This window comes from Heptranchias perlo, chromosome 2, assembly GCF_035084215.1.
Source record: "Heptranchias perlo isolate sHepPer1 chromosome 2, sHepPer1.hap1, whole genome shotgun sequence".
NCBI classification, from domain to species: Eukaryota; Metazoa; Chordata; class Chondrichthyes; order Hexanchiformes; family Hexanchidae; genus Heptranchias; species Heptranchias perlo.
Window position 1 is genome coordinate 20,253,528 of NC_090326.1, and position 24,175 is coordinate 20,277,702.

General features: G+C 45.7%; 1 protein-coding gene across 1 annotated transcript in view; it reads right to left on the reverse strand.

The window, feature by feature from the left end:
* The window catches only part of LOC137331896 (collagen alpha-6(VI) chain-like), a 114,887-nt gene extending 92,745 nt beyond the window's left edge, over nucleotides 1-22,142 (reverse strand). Inside the window, exons 1-6 of the mRNA XM_067995750.1 lie at nucleotides 22,102-22,142; nucleotides 15,893-15,993; nucleotides 5,941-6,484; nucleotides 4,426-4,439; nucleotides 3,547-4,107; nucleotides 1,170-1,730 (exon numbers count right to left, since the gene is read on the reverse strand). Of these exons, the coding sequence (XP_067851851.1) occupies nucleotides 1,170-1,730; nucleotides 3,547-4,107; nucleotides 4,426-4,439; nucleotides 5,941-6,484; nucleotides 15,893-15,989 (1,777 nt within the window). The 5' untranslated portion in view covers nucleotides 15,990-15,993; nucleotides 22,102-22,142. The remainder of the gene's footprint in view (nucleotides 1-1,169; nucleotides 1,731-3,546; nucleotides 4,108-4,425; nucleotides 4,440-5,940; nucleotides 6,485-15,892; nucleotides 15,994-22,101) is intronic.
* Nucleotides 22,143-24,175: the final 2,033 nt, after the last annotated feature.

Below are 24,175 nucleotides of genomic sequence, written 5' to 3' on the forward strand. Positions count from 1 at the left end.
TGTGAATGTTTGGACTATGGCTGAGAACAGGATTAGACTCAGATGGGATTGGCTCCCAGAGTCAAATACCCTGCCAGGCTCAAACATGGAGAATGGCCACTTTGCTGAAGTACTGGAAGGCTGAGAGGAGGAGAGAAAATCAGCATGAAATATAACCAGACACACAGTTGAGAGTAATTTTCTGAGTACATAGGAGCATAGGAACAGGAGTAGGCCATTTAGCCCCTCGAGCCTGTTCCTCTGTTCAATTAGATCATTGCTGATCTGTATCCTAACTCCATCCACCCTACTTGGCTCCATATCGCTAACATCCTTGGCTAGCAAAAGTCAATCGATCATAGATATAAAATTATTAATCAAGCTAGCATCTACTGCTTTCTGTGGGAGAGAGTTCCACACTTCTACCACCCTTTGTGTGAAGAAGTGTTTCCTAACTTCTCTCCTGAATGGCCTGGCTCTGATTTTAAGGTCATGTCCCCTTGTCCTAGATTCCCCCACCAGAGGAAAAAGTTTCACTCCATCTACGCTATCAATTCCTTTCAAGATCCTAAAATCCTCAATCAAAGCACCCCTTAAGCTTTTATATTCCAGGGAATGCAAGGCTAGTTTATGTAATCTCTCCTCAGGAGCCCTGGTAACATTCTGGTGAATCTGCACTGTACTCCTTCCAAGGCCAGTATATCCTTTCTAAGGTGCAGTGCTGTACACAATACTCCAGATGTGGTCTAACCAGGGCTTTGTATAGCTGTAGCAAAACTTCCTCCCTTTTATATTCTAGCCCTCCAGTTATAAAGGCTAACATTCCATTAGATTTTTTGATTATTTTTTGTACTAGACTACTACATTTTAGTGATCTGTGTACATGGATCCCTAAATCTCTTTGGATCTCTGCTGTCTCTAGCTTTTCACCATTTAAAAAATACTCAGATCTATCTTTTTGGTCCAAAATTGATGACCAATGGAGTAACTTTGCCCTCTGGCAAGGCATGTGGGAAAATTTTCCATCCATTGGTTTCAATGTATGGAAAACTGCAGGAAGCACATCGATGATTTTCCAATGTTCGTTGCCAGTGGGCAAGGCTCCCACCACCAGCACATATCTGAAAAATTCCTCCCAATGGGGAATCATTCTGCTCGTTTTCAAAGTAATTTGGAAACTTTTTACTCACCTTCAAATGGACTGGGCACTTCAAATGAAATCAATTTATCTAATTCTTTCAGGGCATCAAAGTTCTGCACATTATAAACTTTATCTTGGGATCCTGCAATGTCCACAAGCTGACTGTTATTAGCACCGAAGATACCAATGGCAAAAATATTAATCCCTTTATCCCTTATGGCTTTGGCAGGTCCATGCACCTCATCCTGTGCCTCTCCATCTGTAATCACTATAAGGTATTGTCGTTCACCCGGGCGACCCCCTTTTGAGCTATCAAAGTACTTTATTGTAAAGTTCAGTGCACGGCCTGTAAGTGTCTCCTCGTTCAGCTGTTCAATGTCATTAATAGCGTTCAGTAGTTCTGTTCTGTTAGTATACTGATTGAGCTGGAATTCCAATCTTGTTTGTGTGCTGAACTGTATCACACCAATCTGGACTCTGCTTTCACCAATCTCAGTTTTGCTCATTACGGTTTCTATAAATGTTTTCATTTTGTTAAAATCTGGACCGTATATACTTCTTGATCCATCAATTAGGAAAATGATGTCTGCCACTTCCAGTTTACTGCAGGCTGTGGGAAAATAAAACAAAAAAATGTTTGTTTCCAAAGTTGCCATTTGTTACAAAATTTTCAAATTGTTTAAGCCTATTCGATCTCTCCATATCAATGTAGAACAGCAGACTTTGTTCCAAGGCTGTTGGATGCTTCACTCTGTTGCTATCCCCATTGATACCACTGTCGACCCTGTTCCTGGTCGCCACTTTTTTCTGTAGAAGTGACATTAGCAAATCTGTTCAGCAAGATTCCTGTAATGCTGTGTTAGTTTTCCTGTAATGTCATGGCAGACTCAATGCAAATTTGAAGAGAACATTTTTAAAAAGTTGCTACCTTCATTCTGACATCTTTACGCAGTTATACACAGGTAAGGGTATTACCTTCAATAACTTGACACATTGCAATATTGTTTTGAATAGCGTCTAGTAGAACATTCTTACCCTGCATTATCTGAAATGGTGGGGGAGATGCTCTTTGTGGTGTTATAATGAGTCTTATAGACCAGGATAGTTTCAGGTTCAATTTCTAGTTTAGAGTTAGTTGATCTCAGCTGGGATGGTAGGAAGGGTGCTATAACTGGCCTCACTACCTCCAGCTAGAGAAGGGAAAAAAACACAATCAAGATTCCAGCTCCTTATCATTATCCAGTGATCCCCGGAAAGTGTGAATGTTTGGACTATGGCTGAGAACAGGATTAGACTCAGATGGGATTGGCTCCCAGAGTCAAATACCCTGCCAGGCTCAAACATGGAGAATGGCCACTTTGCTGAAGTACTGGAAGGCTGAGAGGAGGAGAGAAAATCAGCATGAAATATAACCAGACACACAGTTGAGAGTAATTTTCTGAGTACATAGGAGCATAGGAACAGGAGTAGGCCATTTAGCCCCTCGAGCCTGTTCCTCTGTTCAATTAGATCATTGCTGATCTGTATCCTAACTCCATCCACCCTACTTGGCTCCATATCGCTAACATCCTTGGCTAGCAAAAGTCAATCGATCATAGATATAAAATTATTAATCAAGCTAGCATCTACTGCTTTCTGTGGGAGAGAGTTCCACACTTCTACCACCCTTTGTGTGAAGAAGTGTTTCCTAACTTCTCTCCTGAATGGCCTGGCTCTGATTTTAAGGTCATGTCCCCTTGTCCTAGATTCCCCCACCAGAGGAAAAAGTTTCACTCCATCTACGCTATCAATTCCTTTCAAGATCCTAAAATCCTCAATCAAAGCACCCCTTAAGCTTTTATATTCCAGGGAATGCAAGGCTAGTTTATGTAATCTCTCCTCAGGAGCCCTGGTAACATTCTGGTGAATCTGTACTGTACTCCTTCCAAGGCCAGTATATCCTTTCTAAGGTGCAGTGCTGTACACAATACTCCAGATGTGGTCTAACCAGGGCTTTGTATAGCTGTAGCAAAACTTCCTCCCTTTTATATTCTAGCCCTCCAGTTATAAAGGCTAACATTCCATTAGATTTTTTGATTATTTTTTGTACTAGACTACTACATTTTAGTGATCTGTGTACATGGATCCCTAAATCTCTTTGGATCTCTGCTGTCTCTAGCTTTTCACCATTTAAAAAATACTCAGATCTATCTTTTTGGTCCAAAATTGATGACCAATGGAGTAACTTTGCCCTCTGGCAAGGCATGTGGGAAAATTTTCCATCCATTGGTTTCAATGTATGGAAAACTGCAGGAAGCACATCGATGATTTTCCAATGTTCGTTGCCAGTGGGCAAGGCTCCCACCACCAGCACATATCTGAAAAATTCCTCCCAATGGGGAATCATTCTGCTCGTTTTCAAAGTAATTTGGAAACTTTTTACTCACCTTCAAATGGACTGGGCACTTCAAATGAAATCAATTTATCTAATTCTTTCAGGGCATCAAAGTTCTGCACATTATAAACTTTATCTTGGGATCCTGCAATGTCCACAAGCTGACTGTTATTAGCACCGAAGATACCAATGGCAAAAATATTAATCCCTTTATCCCTTATGGCTTTGGCAGGTCCATGCACCTCATCCTGTGCCTCTCCATCTGTAATCACTATAAGGTATTGTCGTTCACCCGGGCGACCCCCTTTTGAGCTATCAAAGTACTTTATTGTAAAGTTCAGTGCACGGCCTGTAAGTGTCTCCTCGTTCAGCTGTTCAATGTCATTAATAGCGTTCAGTAGTTCTGTTCTGTTAGTATACTGATTGAGCTGGAATTCCAATCTTGTTTGTGTGCTGAACTGTATCACACCAATCTGGACTCTGCTTTCACCAATCTCAGTTTTGCTCATTACGGTTTCTATAAATGTTTTCATTTTGTTAAAATCTGGACCGTATATACTTCTTGATCCATCAATTAGGAAAATGATGTCTGCCACTTCCAGTTTACTGCAGGCTGTGGGAAAATAAAACAAAAAAATGTTTGTTTCCAAAGTTGCCATTTGTTACAAAATTTTCAAATTGTTTAAGCCTATTCGATCTCTCCATATCAATGTAGAACAGCAGACTTTGTTCCAAGGCTGTTGGAGGCTTCACTCTGTTGCTATCCCCATTGATACCACTGTCGACCCTGTTCCTGGTCGCCACTTTTTTCTGTAGAAGTGACATTAGCAAATCTGTTCAGCAAGATTCCTGTAATGCTGTGTTAGTTTTCCTGTAATGTCATGGCAGACTCAATGCAAATTTGAAGAGAACATTTTTAAAAAGTTGCTACCTTCATTCTGACATCTTTACGCAGTTATACACAGGTAAGGGTATTACCTTCAATAACTTGACACATTGCAATATTGTTTTGAATAGCGTCTAGTAGAACATTCTTACCCTGCATTATCTGAAATGGTGGGGGAGATGCTCTTTGTGGTGTTATAATGAGTCTTATAGACCAGGATAGTTTCAGGTTCAATTTCTAGTTTAGAGTTAGTTGATCTCAGCTGGGATGGTAGGAAGGGTGCTATAACTGGCCTCACTACCTCCAGCTAGAGAAGGGAAAAAAACACAATCAAGATTCCAGCTCCTTATCATTATCCAGTGATCCCCGGAAAGTGTGAATGTTTGGACTATGGCTAAGAACAGGATTAGACTCAGATGGGATTGGCTCCCAGAGTCAAATACCCTGCCAGGCTCAAACATGGAGAATGGCCACTTTGCTGAAGTACTGGAAGGCTGAGAGGAGGAGAGAAAATCAGCATGAAATATAACCAGACACACAGTTGAGAGTAATTTTCTGAGTACATAGGAGCATAGGAACAGGAGTAGGCCATTTAGCCCCTCGAGCCTGTTCCTCTGTTCAATTAGATCATTGCTGATCTGTATCCTAACTCCATCCACCCTACTTGGCTCCATATCGCTAACATCCTTGGCTAGCAAAAGTCAATCGATCATAGATATAAAATTATTAATCAAGCTAGCATCTACTGCTTTCTGTGGGAGAGAGTTCCACACTTCTACCACCCTTTGTGTGAAGAAGTGTTTCCTAACTTCTCTCCTGAATGGCCTGGCTCTGATTTTAAGGTCATGTCCCCTTGTCCTAGATTCCCCCACCAGAGGAAAAAGTTTCACTCCATCTACGCTATCAATTCCTTTCAAGATCCTAAAATCCTCAATCAAAGCACCCCTTAAGCTTTTATATTCCAGGGAATGCAAGGCTAGTTTATGTAATCTCTCCTCAGGAGCCCTGGTAACATTCTGGTGAATCTGTACTGTACTCCTTCCAAGGCCAGTATATCCTTTCTAAGGTGCAGTGCTGTACACAATACTCCAGATGTGGTCTAACCAGGGCTTTGTATAGCTGTAGCAAAACTTCCTCCCTTTTATATTCTAGCCCTCCAGTTATAAAGGCTAACATTCCATTAGATTTTTTGATTATTTTTTGTACTAGACTACTACATTTTAGTGATCTGTGTACATGGATCCCTAAATCTCTTTGGATCTCTGCTGTCTCTAGCTTTTCACCATTTAAAAAATACTCAGATCTATCTTTTTGGTCCAAAATTGATGACCAATGGAGTAACTTTGCCCTCTGGCAAGGCATGTGGGAAAATTTTCCATCCATTGGTTTCAATGTATGGAAAACTGCAGGAAGCACATCGATGATTTTCCAATGTTCGTTGCCAGTGGGCAAGGCTCCCACCACCAGCACATATCTGAAAAATTCCTCCCAATGGGGAATCATTCTGCTCGTTTTCAAAGTAATTTGGAAACTTTTTACTCACCTTCAAATGGACTGGGCACTTCAAATGAAATCAATTTATCTAATTCTTTCAGGGCATCAAAGTTCTGCACATTATAAACTTTATCTTGGGATCCTGCAATGTCCACAAGCTGACTGTTATTAGCACCGAAGATACCAATGGCAAAAATATTAATCCCTTTATCCCTTATGGCTTTGGCAGGTCCATGCACCTCATCCTGTGCCTCTCCATCTGTAATCACTATAAGGTATTGTCGTACACCAGGGCGACCCCCTTTTGAGCTTTCAAAGTACTTTAATGTAAAGTTCAGTGCATGGCCTGTAAGTGTCTCCTCGTTCAGTTGTTCAATGTCATTAATAGCGTTCAGTAGTTCTGTTCTGTTAGTATATTGATCAAGCTGGAATTCCAATCTTGTTTGTGTGCTGAACTGTATCACACCAATCTGGACTCTGCTTTCACCAATCTCAGTTTTGCTCATTACGGTTTCTATAAATGTTTTCATTTTGTTAAAATCTGGACCGTATATACTTCTTGATCCATCAATTAGGAAAATGATGTCTGCCACTTCCAGTTTACTGCAGGCTGTGGGAAAATAAAACAAAAAAATGTTTGTTTCCAAAGTTGCCATTTGTTACTAAACTTTCAAATTGTTTAAGCCTATTCGATCTCTCCATATCAATGTAGAACAGCAGACTTTGTTCCAAGGCTGTTGGATGCTTCACTCTGTTGCTATCCCCATTGATACCACTGTCGACCCTGTTCCTGGTCGCCACTTTTTTCTGTGAAAGTGACATTAGCAAATCTGTTCAGCAAGATTCCTGTAATGCTGTGTTAGTTTTCCTGTACTGTCATGGCAGACTCAATGCAAATTTGAAGAGAACATTTTTTAAAAGTTTTTTTTTATTCGTTCATGGGATGTGGGCGTCCCTGGCAAGGTCGGCATTTATTGCCCATCCCTACCTTCATTCTGACATCTTTACGCAGTTATATCCAAGTAAGGGTATTACCTTCAATAACTTGACACATTGCAATATTGTTTTGAATAGCGTCTTGTAGAACATTCTTACCCTGCATTATCTGAAATGGTGGGGGAGATGCTCTTTGTGGTGTTATAATGAGTCTTATAGACCAGGATAGTTTCAGGTTCAGTTTCTAGTTTAGAGTTAGTTGATCTCAGCTGAGATGGTAGGAAGGGTGCTATAACTGGCCTCACTACCTCCAGCTAGAGAAGGGAAAAAACAAGATTCCAGCTCCCTATCATTATCCAGTGACCCCTGGAAAGTGTGAATGTTGGGACTGTGGCTGAGAACAGGATTAGGATCAGCTGTGATGGCTCCCAGAGTCAAATACCCTGCCAGGCTCAAACATGAAGATTGGCCACTTATCTGAAATACTGGAAGGCTACTGGGATCAAAGGAACCGTAACTCAACACACGTCACCACCTTCAGGAGAGGAGGAGAGAAAATCAGCAATAAATCTAACCAGACACACAGTTGAGGGTAATTTTCCAAGTACATAGGAACATAGGAACAGGAGTAGGCCATTCAGCCCCTTGAGCTTGTTCCTCCCTTCAATGAGATTATGGCTGATCTCTATCCTAACTCCATCCACCCGCCTTCGCTCCATATCCCTTAATACCCTTGGCTAGCAAAAATCTATCGATCTCAAATTTGAAATTATTAATTGAGCTAGCATCCAATGCTTTTCGTGGAGAGTTCCACACTTCTATCATCCTTTGCATGAAGAAGTCTTTTCTAACTACTGTCATGATATACAAATTGCAAATTTTAAGAGAACATTTTTAAAATGTCACAACCTTCATTCTGACATCTTTACACAGTTATACCTGTATTAATACAGGCCAACGTATGACTTCCGATAACAATGTGTGCAATGCCTTAAACAATTAGACTGAAATATATGAATACAGGGTGAACTTTCCGAGTCCTCGCCCAAGGCGAGGTACCTCACCTACCACCATCATAGTGCACCCATGATTTTCCAATTGCCACCGGTGCCAGGCGAGATCTCAAAAAATCTACCGCAATGTGTAAAGTAAAGGCTGTAGCAATTGTGACTCCATTTCTACCTTACCTTGCTGTCAAGTCGCAATACTTCTTCCCAATGTCCTGTCAGGACTTTTCAGTTTCTTTGCCAGCATTAATACACTTAGTAATCCACATCCAAGCAGCGTGCACTCAAACGTGGCTAGTGGGCCATTCTTTGGTCCCAAAAAGATCATCCTATTTATCATGCGAGCCATCAATAAGGACACTGAGATCTTGGTCAGAACAGTGATGTGAATCTTGCAAGCAACCATTGTATGTACATTCTGATTTCCTCATTGCACAGCTGTATTTACACCCTGTTTGCAAGTGTTGGTGGTTGAGCAGCTCATTAACTGCTTGAGAAGTATAACAGTAGTTATCAGTGCAGCTGGATCACTAAGTTAGGTGGCACAATAAATAGTGTAGATGGGAGCAGAAAGTTGCAAAGGGACATTGATAGATTAAGTGAGTGGGCAAAACTGTGGCAGATGGAGTTTAATGTGGGGAAGTGTGAGGTCATCCACTTTGGACCTAAGAAAGATAGATCAGAATATTTTCTAAATGGCGAGAAGCCATGAACTGTGGAGAAGCAGACAGGTTTAAAGTCCATGTACATAAATCTTTACCAGTTAGTGGACAGGTATAAAAATAATTTAAAAGGCAAAAGGAGTGTTGACCTTTATCTCAAGTGAGCTGGAATTCAAAGGGGTGGAAGTTATGTTACAGCCGTACAGAGCTCTGTTGAGACTCCATCTGGAGTACTGCATTCAGTTCTGGGCACCACACCTCAGGAAGCATATATTGGCCTTGGAGGGGGTGCAGCATAGATTCACCAGCATGATACTGGGGCTAAAAGGGTTAAATTAGTAGGCCAGGTTGCATAGATTGGCTCTGCCAAAATTGCTCTCTATTCCAGGATCATCCTGGAATGCCACGATAACCCCCGGCTCCTCTTCTCTATTACAAACCGTCTTCTTAAACCCCTCTCTCTGCTACCTTCAGCTTCCACCTCCAACAACAAGTGCGAGGAGCTCATGGATTGATTGAGACCATCTGTTCAGCTGCCACTGCTGCTTCCCTCCCTTCCCCTTGCTCACCAGGCTAAACTTCTCCTAAGGTTCCCCCTGCCGTAGCCCTGAACTCACATCTTTCTCTGGTTTCTCTCCTATCTCCCCTCATGCCCTTTCTGAGCTCATCTTGACCATGAGACCTACCTCCTGCTCCCTCGACCCTATTCCCAATTAACTGCTGACCACCCAACCTTCCTTCCTAGCCCCCAAGTTAGCTGATATTGTTAACTGCTCCCTCTCCTCAGGTACTGTCCTCCTCCCTTTCAAATCTGCTGTCATCACCTCCCTCCTCAAAAAATCCCACCCTTGACCCCTCTGTCCTTGCAAACTAATGCCCCATCTCTAACCTCTCTTCGCTCTCCAAATCCTTGAACATGTTGTCACCTCCCAAATCCATGCTCATCTTTCCCGCAACTCCATGTTTGAACCCCTCCAATCAGGTTTCCGCCCCTGACACAGGATTGGAACGGCCCTTATCAAAGTCACAAATGACATCCTATGTGACTGTGATGATGGTAAACTATCCCTCCTCATCCTTCTCGACCTGCAGCCTTTGACATGGTTGATCACACCATTCTCTTCCAATGCCTCTGCTCCGTTGTCCAGCTGGGTGGGACTGCGCTCGCCTGGTTCCATTCTTATCTATCCAGTCGTAAGATTTATACTTGGTCCCTCCTATTTCTCATCTACACGTTGTCGCTCGGTGACATCATCCGAAAACACAATGTCGGGTTCCACATGTATGCTGACGACACCAAGCTCTACCTCAACACCACCTCCCTCAATTCCTCCACTGCCTCTGATTTGTCTCTCTGCTTGTCCAACATCCAGTATTGAATGACCAGAAATTTTCTCCAATTAAATATTGGGACGACCAAAGCCATTGTCTTCGGTCCCTGCAAAAACTCCATTCCCTAGCCACCGACTCCATCCCTCTCCCTGGCCACTGTCTGAAGCTGAACCAGACCGTTCAAAACTTTGGTATACTATCTGACCCAGAGCTGAGCTTCCGACATTATATCCTCTCCTTCACTAAAACCGTCTACTTCCACCTCCGTAACATCGCCCGTCTCTGCCCCTGCCTCGCCTTAGCTGCTGCTGAAACCCACATCCATGCTTTTGATAACTTCTAGACTGGACTATTCCAATGCTCTCCTGGCTGGCCTCCCACCTTAAACCTTCCATAAGCTTGAACTCATCCAAAACTCTGCTGCCCGTACCCTAACTCGCACTTGTTTTCTGATAAATGTTCTCTTTGATCATGCCTTTCATCCCTTTTCCTGCTCAGTTCACCACTAGTCGCATAATAGTTCTGCTGCAGAGGAGTCATATGATGACTTCGATGGGCCAGGCTACAGAAGAAGGCTGATGGGTGTACATCACCAAATGCTTGGTGCACTGGAAAGCCCGCTAGAAAGCCTGCGCACAATATCAAAGGGCATGGAGGAGTCCAGCTCCAATTTGGTACAGGGCTTTGCACAGAGCTTGAAACCCATCCTTTCCCACTTGGAATGGGTGGTCACCTCCATCGGCACACCTATAGAACCCACCATGATACAGCATCTGATGACCGATGTCACAGCTTCCATTACAGCACAAACATCTGCCATCAAAGGTCTGACTGCTACATTTGGAGCTCAGACTGCTGCCTTGGAAGCTCAGAGTGCTGCCTTACAAGCTCAGACTGCTGCTATCGTGGCTCTAGCTACCACTGTTGAAAGGGACTTCCAGAGCGACACAGCAGTCCAGCCATCTGTTCTCCAGCAGATCACCAGGATTGCTGAGGCGTCGCCCTGGGAGAGTGGCAGTGACACCATGGAAGATGAACCTGCTGTCTTCTCTCAGGATGACAGCATTCCTGCTCCCACCCCTGCCACTCTGCCAGTGCCCTTGCTGTCAGCCAGCCGGCCCAGGCTGCCGCAGCCCAGGCCGAAATGGTGCAGTCTGAAACCAGGCCCTTTTGGCCCAGAACTGCTCGAGGTTGTCTTCCAAGGCCATCTGCAGTCTCCTCAAATGAAGGTCAGCATGCTCCAGCCACTGAGGATGCACCTTGTGGGAGCACTAGGAAAGGAAAAGGCACTAAGGGAATGCACAAGGGTGAATAGTCTCATTTTATTCGCATAATTTCATGTATTAATTTATAAATGTGGATTTGAATTTGCATTTGGTGGTGGTTTTTATTTCTGTGATGAGCTGAGGGAGGAGGCAATGTGTAATCATAAGGAGGACGATTTGATGATCATGTGAGAGAGGAAAGTAAGGAGTGTGGGACTGTTGGTGAATGGGGAGGTGTCGTTGAGATTACTGGTATCGCTCATTAATCAACTGATCACGCAGAGCCCTGGCAGACAGGGCCTGTCTACCTCGCTGCCTCCCTGCCTCCCTGCCTCTTCCTCCACTCTCTGCTGCATTTCCTCCTCTTCCACCTCCTCCTCCTCCTCCACTTCCTTCTCCTCCTCTCCCTGTGCCTCTTCCGCTGACTCAGGTTCTCACCTGATAGGCAGTGGCAAGGGCTGTCCCCTCATAATGGCGAGGTTGTGCAACATGCAGCATACAATGACAAGTCTTGATACCCACACAGCTGAGTACTGCTGGGCTCCTCCAGAGCGGTCCAGGCAGCGGAAGCGTTGCTTGAAGACGTCTATGGACTGCTCTAAGATGTTCTGTGTGGCAGCATGGCTCTCGTTGTAGGCCGGCTGTACACATGTGCCTGCTTTCCTGACCAGAGTCATTTGCCATTGCATGAGGGGATAATGCTTGTCGCCCAGTAGCCAGCCTTTGACTTGCCGTGCTGGTTGAAATCTAGATGGAACAGAGGACTGCCACAGGATGAAGGAATCATGACTGCTGCCAGTATAACAGGCATTGACCTGCATGATGTGCTGCGTGTGATCGCACACCAGCTGCACATTGAGGGAGTGGATTCCCTTTCTGTTCATGAATAGGGCCGAGTTCAGTTGTGGAGCACGCCTGGCAATATACGTGCAGTCAATGGCACCCTGCACCATGGGGAAGTCTGCAATCCGAGCAAACCCTTGTGCTCGCTCCTCCTGCTTGTCCCTGGCAAGAGGGAATTAGATAAATGTGTTTCTCATTGTATAGAGAGCCTCAGTGACCTCACTTATACAGCAGTTCACTGCAAACTGCGAGATATTGCTTATATCTCCAGCAGCAGCCTGAAAGGAGCCATAGACATAAAAATTAAGAGCCACAGCTGTACCTTTACAGCCACAGACAATGCTGTCCTTGCCCTGCTCTAAGGCTGCAGTTGTGGCTGCAACAGTTGACAGATTTCAGTCACAACCTCTTTAGTGAACCGCAGATGTCTGATGAACTGGTCGTCACTGAAGTTGAGGTAAGAGAATTGATCCCTGAAGACCATCCTTGGATATGACCTCCTGCTGAGTGCCCTCCTTCTCCTTCTCCTCCTCCCCCTCCTCCTCCTTCTTCTTGCAGCTTGTCCTGCTCTGCGTGGCTTCTCTTCATTCTCCCAGTCATGTTCAATTCCCAGATGAAGCCCTAGCAGGTTACCCATATCTGGAAGCAACTTTTTTCAGCACTATATTTTAAATGCCACGAACAGTATTGCAAGACCAGCCAGACCAATCTCTATAGAATATTGAAACTTCAGCCAAGGAAACATCCAAAAATGCATACAATTGCACCAGCAGCCAAAAAAATAATCCAGCAACTAACCTGTAAGTACTTCATGATCCCTTTAAATCGCGCTGGTGGAGGGGGGAGGGGTACCTTCGTGCCATTTAAGTCCTGTTCAGCTGTGCGAGATTAAGACAGTGCGTTGGCTGGAACGTTGAGTTCCAAAATATCGCAGGCTGCTTCAAATCTGCTTTGCACACAGACTCGCGACATCATCTCTCTACTGCACATGTTGTTGGTGGTCGTCATGTTGCACGTGTGTAAACGCTTTTACCAAGATGGCATCCTGCGCACTTCACACCGGAAGTGTGCGCGCACACTTTGGACACTATTTTCGGGACTTAGGTGTCCGCGTAGCGCCTAAAAAATGGGCGCTAAATGGTCCTATTTCGCCCCCACGCTCTTTAAGTGTCATCACCTGGGTGTGAGGGAAACTGACTTATGCAAAGGGGAACCTCTGGAACCAGTGAAACATCACGTTAACACAGCCACTCTGAACTCACAATATCTACATCAAGGGGTTCTGCTAGTCTGGAAGGACAGCTGATTTAAAGGAACAATGCACCTGTGGGTCTCATCATCATGGAATGCATGCACTTATCTGGTGGGGGGGCGGGGGGGGGGGGTAAGATCATGCCACTTACATTCCTTTAAAATTGTGTTCTCTCCCTGTAATGGAAAAAGTCCAATATAAGCAGCACCAGAGAAATTTAACTCGGGGAGGAAAACCACGACTAAGATTTTGACTGGGGCAGACAATGCTGTTCTCCAGGTAGAAGTGAAAAGCAAGTCTTCAGCCAGCAACTGATATATAATCCCAGCTGCCTTTGATGGGGGGACGGAGAACCTTCTGAGGTACATGCAAAAAATATCTAAATTGGACCTTATTGGTCTGTAAACCCTGTTGAGCGGGTATCTATATGTAGGAAACAATGTCTTCCACAATGCCTCACCCCAATCTTGTGTCTTACATATCCTCATCCTCTTCAAAACGTAGGAACAGAGAGATTTCCATTGTCCTCAGTTCACAACAGCACTTTCTACTGTCTGATTGAGGAGCGTCATATTGCGGTCAATGGACCCAAGAAGTTGCAGATACTTGCGATGCTCCTCAATCCACTTCCTTCTCATTCTTGGACCCCGTAGTCCTCCTCCCAGTTGTCCTCATGCTGGACCCGATGTCTGTCCGTCTTACAGTGGACCGCGAAGGCTTCTCTCCCATCTCCCTGCGGTCCCTCAACAGGGTCAGGCTCAAACTACGAGTCTCCTTTCACAGGCCCCACAGCAGCAGCTTGGTGGCTGCCTGTGAGAGGGGAGGTGCATGTGCTTCACTCAGAGCCAGAGGGGCCGGGAGTTGGAGAGGAGGGTGGGTTCCCAGGGGGTGCGGGGAAGTTGGTCACGGTCAAGCGTTCCTGCCACATCAGCACCCTCACGGTGCAGTGTGGGGACAGGAGTGCTGACAACACTTCACCTACCCTTCCCCCCAGGGCGCGCAGCCTCCTCTTACTCCTCCTGGTCCCCCCATTCCTCCTTCTCATGTTCAGTCACCATCTCAGTGCCCTCTGCAGCCCCCGCCTCCTCAGGTTGCTGTGGACCTGTGGGACGGAAGAAGCATGTTCATTTGCCACATCACATAATAGTTATCTTGATATTCAATGCACAACACGGAAAAAGGCAATTTGCCCCAAGCGGTCTACACCACTGCTCACATGCTGCACCAGCATCCTCCCACTCTAATTTCCTTTTCCCACCCTGCCGCCACGAAAGAGGTTTTAAACATGCAGCCCATGAAACACATGCTTTTCATAAATCTCAGATGTCACTCCTCTCCGTCTTATCCTTTGGTGGCTTCTGGCCAGGAGACAAATCAAGAGGATGTAACACTCATAACGCCAATACGGCCACAGTCTGTGGTAGCCTTGCAGATGCAGCTCCCTGTCCTCATGAGAGGTATGCTCCTTGAGGAAGGGAGTATCCCGACCAGTCCGTGCCCGCTGTCATGCATTATGCGCCATCTTGCCTTGCGTGGAGAAAACAGAGAGACCATCACGAGTTGCTTACAATCAGAGGCTTCTTTTCATGCATTCAAATCTTCTCTCTCTTCGGCAGAAATAAAGCTGTGAAATTCTTCACTTTGGAAAGGCTATCTCCCAAGGCAACTGACCTTTACGACTTACTAATCTTTGGGCTCAGCCTTGAACAAACAATTAGTAAACCAAATAACCTTCCTCCACTGTAAAAAGCAGTCAGACTGGAGATTTACGAACTGAGGCTCTATGAATTCTTACCTTGCCAGCCCCGGTCAGGTCTTTGTATTTTTTACAAAACTGTTCCACTGTGCTTGGTATTGTAGATTTCACGGTGAGAGTCTCCGCTACCTCCTTCCACATCATCGTGCTGATCTTCCTTGGAGCCCTCGCACTTGCAGTCCCCAACAGACGCTCACGCCTCCTCTTCTCTTCATCCAGGTGGGTCCACGCGTCCTTGTCCACAAAGTTCTGTGACCTCTTCTCTTCTCGAGACATTTTCTATGAAAAAGTGTAAATGCAAAACATTGTTCATTATTTTTTACTGCATTGTAAAAAGGTTTTAAGAAGTTTTTTAAAAAATGTTAGCAACTTCTTAAAGTCGATTTAAGGTAATTTCAGAAGTTACAGGTCACTCACCTCTCAGTGCCACACCTTAACCAAGTTATGGCATCTGTTTTTAGCTTTTTATAGTGCCATGTGGTTGGTCAGTGAGGTAGATCATTGGGCACAACGTTCACGAGGTTCCAGATGTGACGTTGACATCACTGTGCAAATATCGTTTCCAGCAATTTGTGGCGAAAAGTTAATGCGATGTAAACGGTTAGGTAAAAAGTCCAGTTAGCATTGTTCACCACGAGATACGATACTGCAGCAATTTCTGGTCCATTAATGTTATTTCCCGCACCTAACTCATGAGACTTGAGTGAACCAATAACTCTTTAACACCACCACCCCCCCACTCAGATACACAGACAAAACGTGGAGCTTGCATTCCCTGGAGATGGTTGTTTGTGTAGGAATATTTGGGAGTGTTAAACTACCTCAGCGTCACATGTCTAATTCAATGCACATGTCTACATTTTTTTGGACTGTTAACCACATGCAGGCAGTTAAAATAAAGACATTTGTCAAACTTAAGCAAGGGCTGTTCATTAAACAGAAAAAAACAAAAAGAAAAAACATACCATTTTGCTGAGCGTTGGTAACATATACATTCGCAGTTAGAAGAAATAACATGGCAGTTACTCCTAACAACCCCATATTGAGAGAGCTCCAAAACATCTTCCTGAAAAAAAAACATGTTTTACAAATGTTTTACTACCCCTCCAAACCTAGAAGTGAGCTCTTTCACAGTCACAAAACCCATTTTGGCATAGTTAAATGGCATAATACATCAAGGACTTTGGAGAGGAAAGGGAGGTTGGAGATGGGGCGGTAGTTTGCAAGGACAGAATGGACAAGGGTGGGTTTTTTGAGGAGGGGGTGATGATGGCAGATTTGAAGGGGAGAGGGACAGTACCTGAGGAGGGGAAACTGTTTACAGTATCAGCCAGGAAGGAAAGTTGGGTGGTGAGCAGTTTAGTGGGAATAAGGTTGAGGGAGCAGAAGGTAGGTCCCATGGATAAGGTGGGATCAGAGAAGGCATGAGGGGAGATAGGAGACAAACTAGAGAAAGATGCAAGTTTAGGGCTAGGGCAGGGGGGGGAACCTTGGCTTGGGATTCCTTTAAAATAATCCATTTCAATCATATTTGTGAAAAAAAATCCACGTCTTTATCCCACCTTTTGTAAAATAATCTATTACCAAAACATTCTGAAAGATGTTTTACTGCTGACTGCTTCCATTGTAAAATGCACGCTTATTTAGTTATTGTAAGGTATAAACAATTTCCGCCATCTTTTGGATGTGACGTTAAACTGAGGCCCCGTCTGCCCTCTCAGGTGCACAAAAAAGATCCCACAGCACTATTTCGAAGAAGAGCAGGGGAGTTCTCCCCAGTGTCTTGACCAATATTGATCCCAATCAACATCACTAAAACAGATGATCTGGTCATTTATCACATTGCTGTTTGTAGGACCTTGCTGTGTGCAAATTGGCTGCCGCGCTTCCCACATTACAACAGTGGCTACACTTCAAAAGTACTTCGTAAAACATTATGGGATGTCCTGTGGTTGTGAAAAGCGCTTTATAAATGCAAGTCTTTCTTTCTTTCTCAGGTCTAGTAAACCAGTTTCAGGTTGTTTGAATCAGTCTCACTAAAGCGGATCATTGCCCCTCGTTGCAAACAAAAGTTCATGAAGTTCACATTCTCGCCGTTTGTCTTCTTTTAGCTTCCCACGAATGCGGTGTTTACAGAGCTGAATTAATACGACCATCCAGAGTATTTTATATTCACCTTCCAACACTTCCACCATATCTTTTACCTTTGGAAGGGAGCTCGTGTTTTCCCTGTTGGCAATGGATCGATCACCGCAGGCAGAAACAGGTCAATGTTACACACAAAAAAGACAGCTCTCTGTAAAAAGCAAAATACTGCGGATGCTGGAAATCTGAAATAAAAACAGAAAATGCTGGAAAAGCTCAGCAAGTGAGGCAGAACTGACTGAAAGGTCTTTGACCTGAAACGTTAACTCTGTTTCTTTCTCCACAGATGCTGCCTCACTCGCTGAGCTTCTCCAGCATTTCCTGTTTTTATTTCAGCTCTCTGAATGTCCTATTTCCATTAATTCCAAAACAAGAATAGGGTTGCCACCTCTGGTTGGAGCCATTCCTGGAGGTTTGATCACATGACATCTGACAATGCGACAGCTGATCACGTGCCTTCTGGTCACATGAGATCTATAAATGACAAGTATCCACAGGAATCCTTGCTCGTAGTTTTGCGCCAGCAGCTGTAGTGGGAGAAGTTCCGAGAACCGGGAGACCCCACCGTGAGCAGATGAAGAAGGGAAACTGAGGGCAGGGGAGCGATTCGTATAGGGGATCCAGAGGTGAGAGGAATTTTGATTCCACCAATAACTAATAGTAACTCACTGAAAGTGCTAATAGTAATACTGATTGTAATATTAATAATATTAATATTGTAGTAAAACCTAGTGAAAATCAGATTTCCCTCATAACCAACAGTAATGTAACGCATTGATAGTCTATATGTAACTGGTAGTTTTTTTAAATTTTTCATTCATGGGATGTGGGCGTCGCTGGCGAGGCCAGCATTTATTGCCCATCCCTAATTGCCCTCGAGAAGGTGGTGGTGAGCCGCCTTCTTGAACCGCTGCAGTCCGTGTGGTGAAGGTTCTCCCGCAGTGCTGTTAGGAAGGGAGTTCCAGGATTTTGACCCAGCGACAATGAAGGAACGGCGATATATTTAAAGTCGGGATGATGTGTGACATGGAGGGGAACGTGCAGGTGGTGTTGTTCCCATGTGCCTGCTGCTCTTGTCCTTCTAGGTGGTAGAGGTCGCGGGTTTGGGAGGTGCTGTTGAAGAAGCCTTGGCGAGTTGCTGCAGTGCATCCTGTGGATGGTACACACTGCAGCCACTGTGCGCCGGTGGTGAAGGGAGTGAATGTTTAGGGTGGTGGATGGGGTGCCAATCAAGCGGGCTGCTTTATCTTGGATGGTGTTGAGCTTCTTGAGTGTTGTTGGAGCTGCACTCATCCAAGCAAGTGGACAGTATTCCATCACACTCCTGACTTGTGCCTTATAGATGGTGGAAAGGCTTTGGGGAGTCTTGAAGTGAGTCACTCGCCACAGAATACCCAGCCTCTGACCTGCTCTCGTAGCCACAGTATTTATATGGCTGGTCCAGTTAAGTTTCTGGTCAATGGTGACCCCCAGGATGTTGATGGTGGGGGATTCGGCGATGGTAATGCCGTTGAATGTCAAGGGGAGGTGGATAGACTCTCTCTTGTTGGAGATGGTCATTGCCTGGCACTTATCTGGCGCGAATGTTACTTGCCACTTATGAGCCCAAGCCGGGATGTTGTCCAGGTCTTGCTGCATGCGGGCTCGGACTGCTTCATTATTTGAGGGGTTGCGAATGGAACTGAACACTGTGCAATCATCAGCGAACAACCCCATTTCTGACCTTATGATGGAGGGAAGTTCATTGATGAAGCAGCTGAAGATGGTTGGGCCTTGGACACTGCCCTGAGGAACTCCTGCAGCAATGTCCTGGGGCTGAGATGATTGGCCTCCAACAACCACTACCATCTTCCTTTGTGCTAGGTATGACTCCAGCCACTGGAGAGTTTTCCCCCTGATTCCCATTGACTTCAATTTTACTAGGGCTCCTTGGTGCCACGCTCGGTCAAATGCTGCCTTGATGTCAAGGGCAGTCACTCTCACCTCACCTCTGGAATTCAGCTCTTTTGTCCATGTTTGGACCAAGGCTGTAATGAGGTCTGGAGCCGAGTGGTCCTGGCGGAACCCAAACTGAGCATCGGTGAGCAGGTTATTGGTGAGTAAGTGCCACTTGATAGCACTGTCGACGACACCTTCCATCACTTTGCTGATGATTGAGAGTAGACTGATGGGGCAGTAATTGTCCGGATTGGATTTGTCCTGCTTTTTGTGGACAGGACAATGGGCAATTTTCCACATTGTCGGGTAGATGCCAATGTTGTAGCTGTATTGGAACAGCTTGGCTAGAGGCATGGCTAGTTCTGGAGCACAAGTCTTCAGCACTACAGCTGGGATGTTGTCGGGGCCCATAGCCTTTGCTGTATCCAGTGCACTCAGCCGTTTCTTGATATCACGTGGAGTGAATCGAATTGGCCGAAGACTGGTTTCTGTGATGGTGGGGATATCGGGAGGAGGCCGAGATGGATCATCCACTTGGCACTTCAGGCTGAAGATGGTTGCAAACGCTTCAGCCTTGTCTTTTGCACTCACGTGCTGGACTCCGCCATCATTGAGGATGGGGATGTTTGCAGAGCCTCCTCCTCCCATTAGTTGTTTAATTGTCCACCACCATTCATGACTGGATGTGGCAGGACTGCAGAGCTTTGATCTGATCCGTTGGTTGTGGAATCGCTTAGCTCTGTCTATAGCATGTTGCTTCCGCTGTTTAGCATGCTTGTAGTCCTGAGTTGTAGCTTCACCAGGTTGGCACCTCATTTTTTGGTACGCCTGGTGCTGCTCCTGGCATGCTCTTCTACGCTCCTCATTGAACCAGGGTTGATCCCCTGGCATGTTGGTAATGGTGGAGTGAGGAATATGCTGGGCCATGAGGTTACAGATTGTGGTGGAATACAATTCTGCTGCTGCTGATGGCCCACAGCGCCTCATGGATGCCCAGTTTTGAGCTGCTAGATCTGTTCTGAATCTATCCCATTTAGCACGGTGGTAGTGCCACACAACATGTTGGATGGTGTCCTCAGTGTGAAGACGGGGCTTCATCTCCACGAGGACTGTGCGGTGGTCACTCCTACCAATACTGTCATGGACAGATGCATTTGCGACAGGTGGATTGGTGAGGACGAGGTCAAGAAAGTTTTTCCCTCGTGTTGGTTCGCTCACCACCTGCCGCAGGCCCAGTCTAGCAGCTATGTCCTTCAGGACTCGGCCAGCTCGGTCAGTAGTGGTGCTACCGAGCCACTCTTGGTGATGGACATTGAAGTCCCCCACCCAGAGTACATTTTGTGCCCTTGCTACCCTCAGTGCTTCCTCCAAGTGGTGCTCAACATGGAGGAGGACTGATTCATCAGCTGAGGGAGGATGGTAGGTGGTAATCAGCAGGAGGTTTCCTTGCCCATGTTTGACCTGATGCCATGAGATTTCATGGGGTCCAGAGTCAATGTTGAGGACTCCCAGGGCCACTCCCTCCTGACTGTATATCACAGTACCACCATCTCTGGTGGGTCTGTCCTGCCGGTGGGACAGGACATACCCATGGATGGTGATGGAAGAGTCTGGGACGTTGGCTGAAAGGTATGATTCTGTGAGTGTGGCTATTGCTTGACTAGTCTGTGGGACAGCTCTCCCAATTTTGGCACAAGTCCCCAGTAAGGAGGACTTTGCAGGGTTGACTCGGCTTGGTGTTTTGCCATTGTTGTGTCTGGTGCCTAGTGGTCCGATGCCGGGTGGTCCGTCCGGTTTTATTCTTATTATGACTTTTCGTAGCGAGATTTTACAACTGAGTGGCTTGCTTGGCCATTTCAGCGGGCAATTAAGAATCAACCACATTGCTGTGGGTCTGGAGTCACATTTAGGCCAGACCGGGTAAGGACAGCAGGTTTCCTTCCCTAAAGGACATTAGTAAACCAGATGGGTTTTTACGACAATCCGGTAGTTTCATGGCCATCATTACTGATACTCGTATTTTAATTCCAGATTTTTATTTAATTAATTGAATTTAATTAATTAGAGTAACACCTCAATAAGCCCCCCATCCACTCCCCCCGACTTTCTCCCCCCTCCCACTGCCGACTCTCCCCCGACTCTCCCACCCCTGACTCACTCCCCCACCCCTGACTCTCGCCCCCTCTCCCACTTACTCTCCTTTCCCCCACTCTCCTCCTCCCTCACTCCCCCTCCCCACACACTCGCCACCTCCCCACCCACTCTCCACCTCCCCCACCCCACTCTCCACCTCCGCCTCCCCATTCTCCCCTCCCCCTCCCCCTCCCCACCCCACTCTCCACCTCCCCCACCCCACTCTCCACCTCCTCTACCCACTCTCCCCCATTCTCCCCTCCCCCTCCCCACCCCACTCTCCACCTCCCCATTCTTCCCTCCCCCTCCCACACACTCACTCTCCATCTCCTCACCCCACTCTCCCCTTCCCCTATTCTCCTCTTCCCCCCCCCACCCGCTCTCCACTGCCTCCCACCGCTCTCCAGCTCCCTCTGCCCCACCCACTCTCCAACTCCCTCTCCCCCACCCATTCTCCACTTCTCTCTCCCCCACTCGCCTCCTCCCCCCCACTCACCCACTCCCCCCCCACCCACTCCCCACCCACTCTCCACCTCCATCTCCCCTCGTTCCTCATCCTCCCCTTACCCACTCGCCTCCTCCTCCCACCCACCCCCCACTCTTCTATCCCACACTGCACTCCCCCCATTCAACCCCCCCTCAGACTGCCCCACTCCCCCCCACCCCCACACTCACTCCAACCCCCCACTTCCCTCATTCACTCCCCAGCAGAGAATCTAAAAAATCTACATATCTATCGCCATTTTTACATTTAAGCAATTGAAGTAAAAATCACAGTATAAAACTGATTCAGGGTCGCAGAATACAATCATTTCATAATCTAAGGTAAATCGAATCACAGTCACAGTATACAGGAGGTTCATAATAGCTGTATAAAATCCATTCAGCTATTACATATTTTTATTCTGCATAAAATCCGTGCACGAATATTTAAGAAGAAATTATTACTCACTACCACCTCAGAGGATTTCAAGCCACCCACTGCACACAGCAGGTTCTAAAACTCCAAACTAATTGCACTGTTTCATATTAATAAACTGCTCACAAGCTCCTCCTCCTCATTCCTAGTACCACTTAGTACCTCCCAATGATAAGGAGTCGGAAATAATAATTAGACCAGAATAAATACAATGCGCCCGCTGTGACCTAAATCCCCGCGGTTGCTCCCCGAATTCTGTGAGAGATTTCGTCATGTAATAGGTTACAGCCTGTTGCCCTTGGAAGTTGAAAAATGTGAATAAAAAGCAAAAACATGGCAGATGTGGGAAATCTTAAAACAAAAACAGAAAATGCTGGAAACACTCAGCAGCTGTGGAGAGAACAAACAAGTTAACGTTTCAAATGTAGAGTCTACACCTGAAAGGTTAACTTGTCTGTTCTCTCCACAGAGACTGGACCCACTTTACGAGTTTGTTTTATTTCAGACAGGGAGGAAGGTTTGAGCTTCAACCTGCTCATATGGTTATACCAACGCCATAGGATGACAGGCAGTGCTTCGAACAGAATGCCCACGGTAAGTAACAAGAATGGTCACATTTTAAGTGAAAACCATGTAAGATTAGGCCAGTGAGACCCGCTGGGGTAAGATTTCACTTGTTATTTGTAGTGAAGTAATAAAAACTGATAAGAATGTGCCCATGGGTTCACCATTAGCAAACAGCAAAATACTGCCCTCAGTGGTTAAAAATTAATTTAATTACCCAATACTGTATAACAATTTCATAACAGCGGTTGTGAAGATTTCTTCTGTTGGATATTTCCACTGCAATTATAAACATTTTTTGGAAGATATTTGCAATTTCACTACAAATACCAAATAGAACATCTCTACCTTGTCACTTACAGGTAGCAACCAGAAGAATTCTTACCCACATGGGGTCTCACCATCCAGAAAGGTTGCAATTTGATGCATAACTGTTACATATTGTACACTTTAGAAAGAACTTGTATTTATATAGCACTTCATCGTGTCCTCAGAACCATCCCAAATTGCTTCAGATAGTTCAGATGTGGATTTCCCATCTCTTTTCTAAGGGTCTCACCTGACATCAGAGACTCCCTGGAGGAGCCATGGAATGTAAATCCAGTGTGGTATCCCTTGGCCTTTCCTGGACACTTTTCATTCCTACCTAAGCTGATTCAAATGTTTCGATAGTTCAGAAGTTCACACCTGCACTCTCTGAATCTTTCAACTTTAATTTTTGGGGAGGAGCTGAGAAAGAAACACAGAGCTCTCTGGAGCTGAAGAATCAGAGTTCCAGCTAGTCAATAGGATACTTTTTTTTCATAAAATATACTTTATTCATAAAATTTGCAGCAAAACATACAATACAGTTGTCATATCACAACACAGATTATACAATTTGCAGGTTACATCATGTACAATTCAATGAACACGTTGTACATAATTACAGTTCATGACACTCTGGGGTGTCTCATTGCATTATACTCAATACAGATTATTGATTACAGATTCATTACAGGTACATTACAGATTCATTACAGGTACATTACAGCAGTTTGAATTTTACATTCTGCCTGTGTTTTTTTTTTCCCTGATTGTAGCCCCTCGGTACACAATGGCGGGAAGGCACTAAATGGTTGCCTTTCCCCACAGAGCCTTTGCAGCAGCCGAACCGACCTTCAGTGCATCCCTGAGCACGTACTCCTGGACTTTGGAATGTGCCAGTCTGCAACACTCGGTCGAGGACAGCTCCGTGCACTGGAAGACCAGCAGGTTTCGGGCAGACCAAAGGGCATCTTTCACTGAGTTGATGGTCTTCCAGCAGCAGTTGATGTCTGTCTCGGTGTGCGTCCCCGGGAACAGCCCGTAGAGCACAGAGTCCTGTGTTACGGAGCTGCTCGGGATGAACCTGGACAGATACCACTGCATCTCTCTCCAGATCTTCCTTGCAAAGGCGTATTCCAGAAGGAGATGGGTGATGGTTTTGTCTGCACCGCAGCCTCCTCGGGGACAGCGTGCGGTGGCGCTGAAAGTCCGGGAGTGCATGAAGGATCTGACAGGAAGGGCC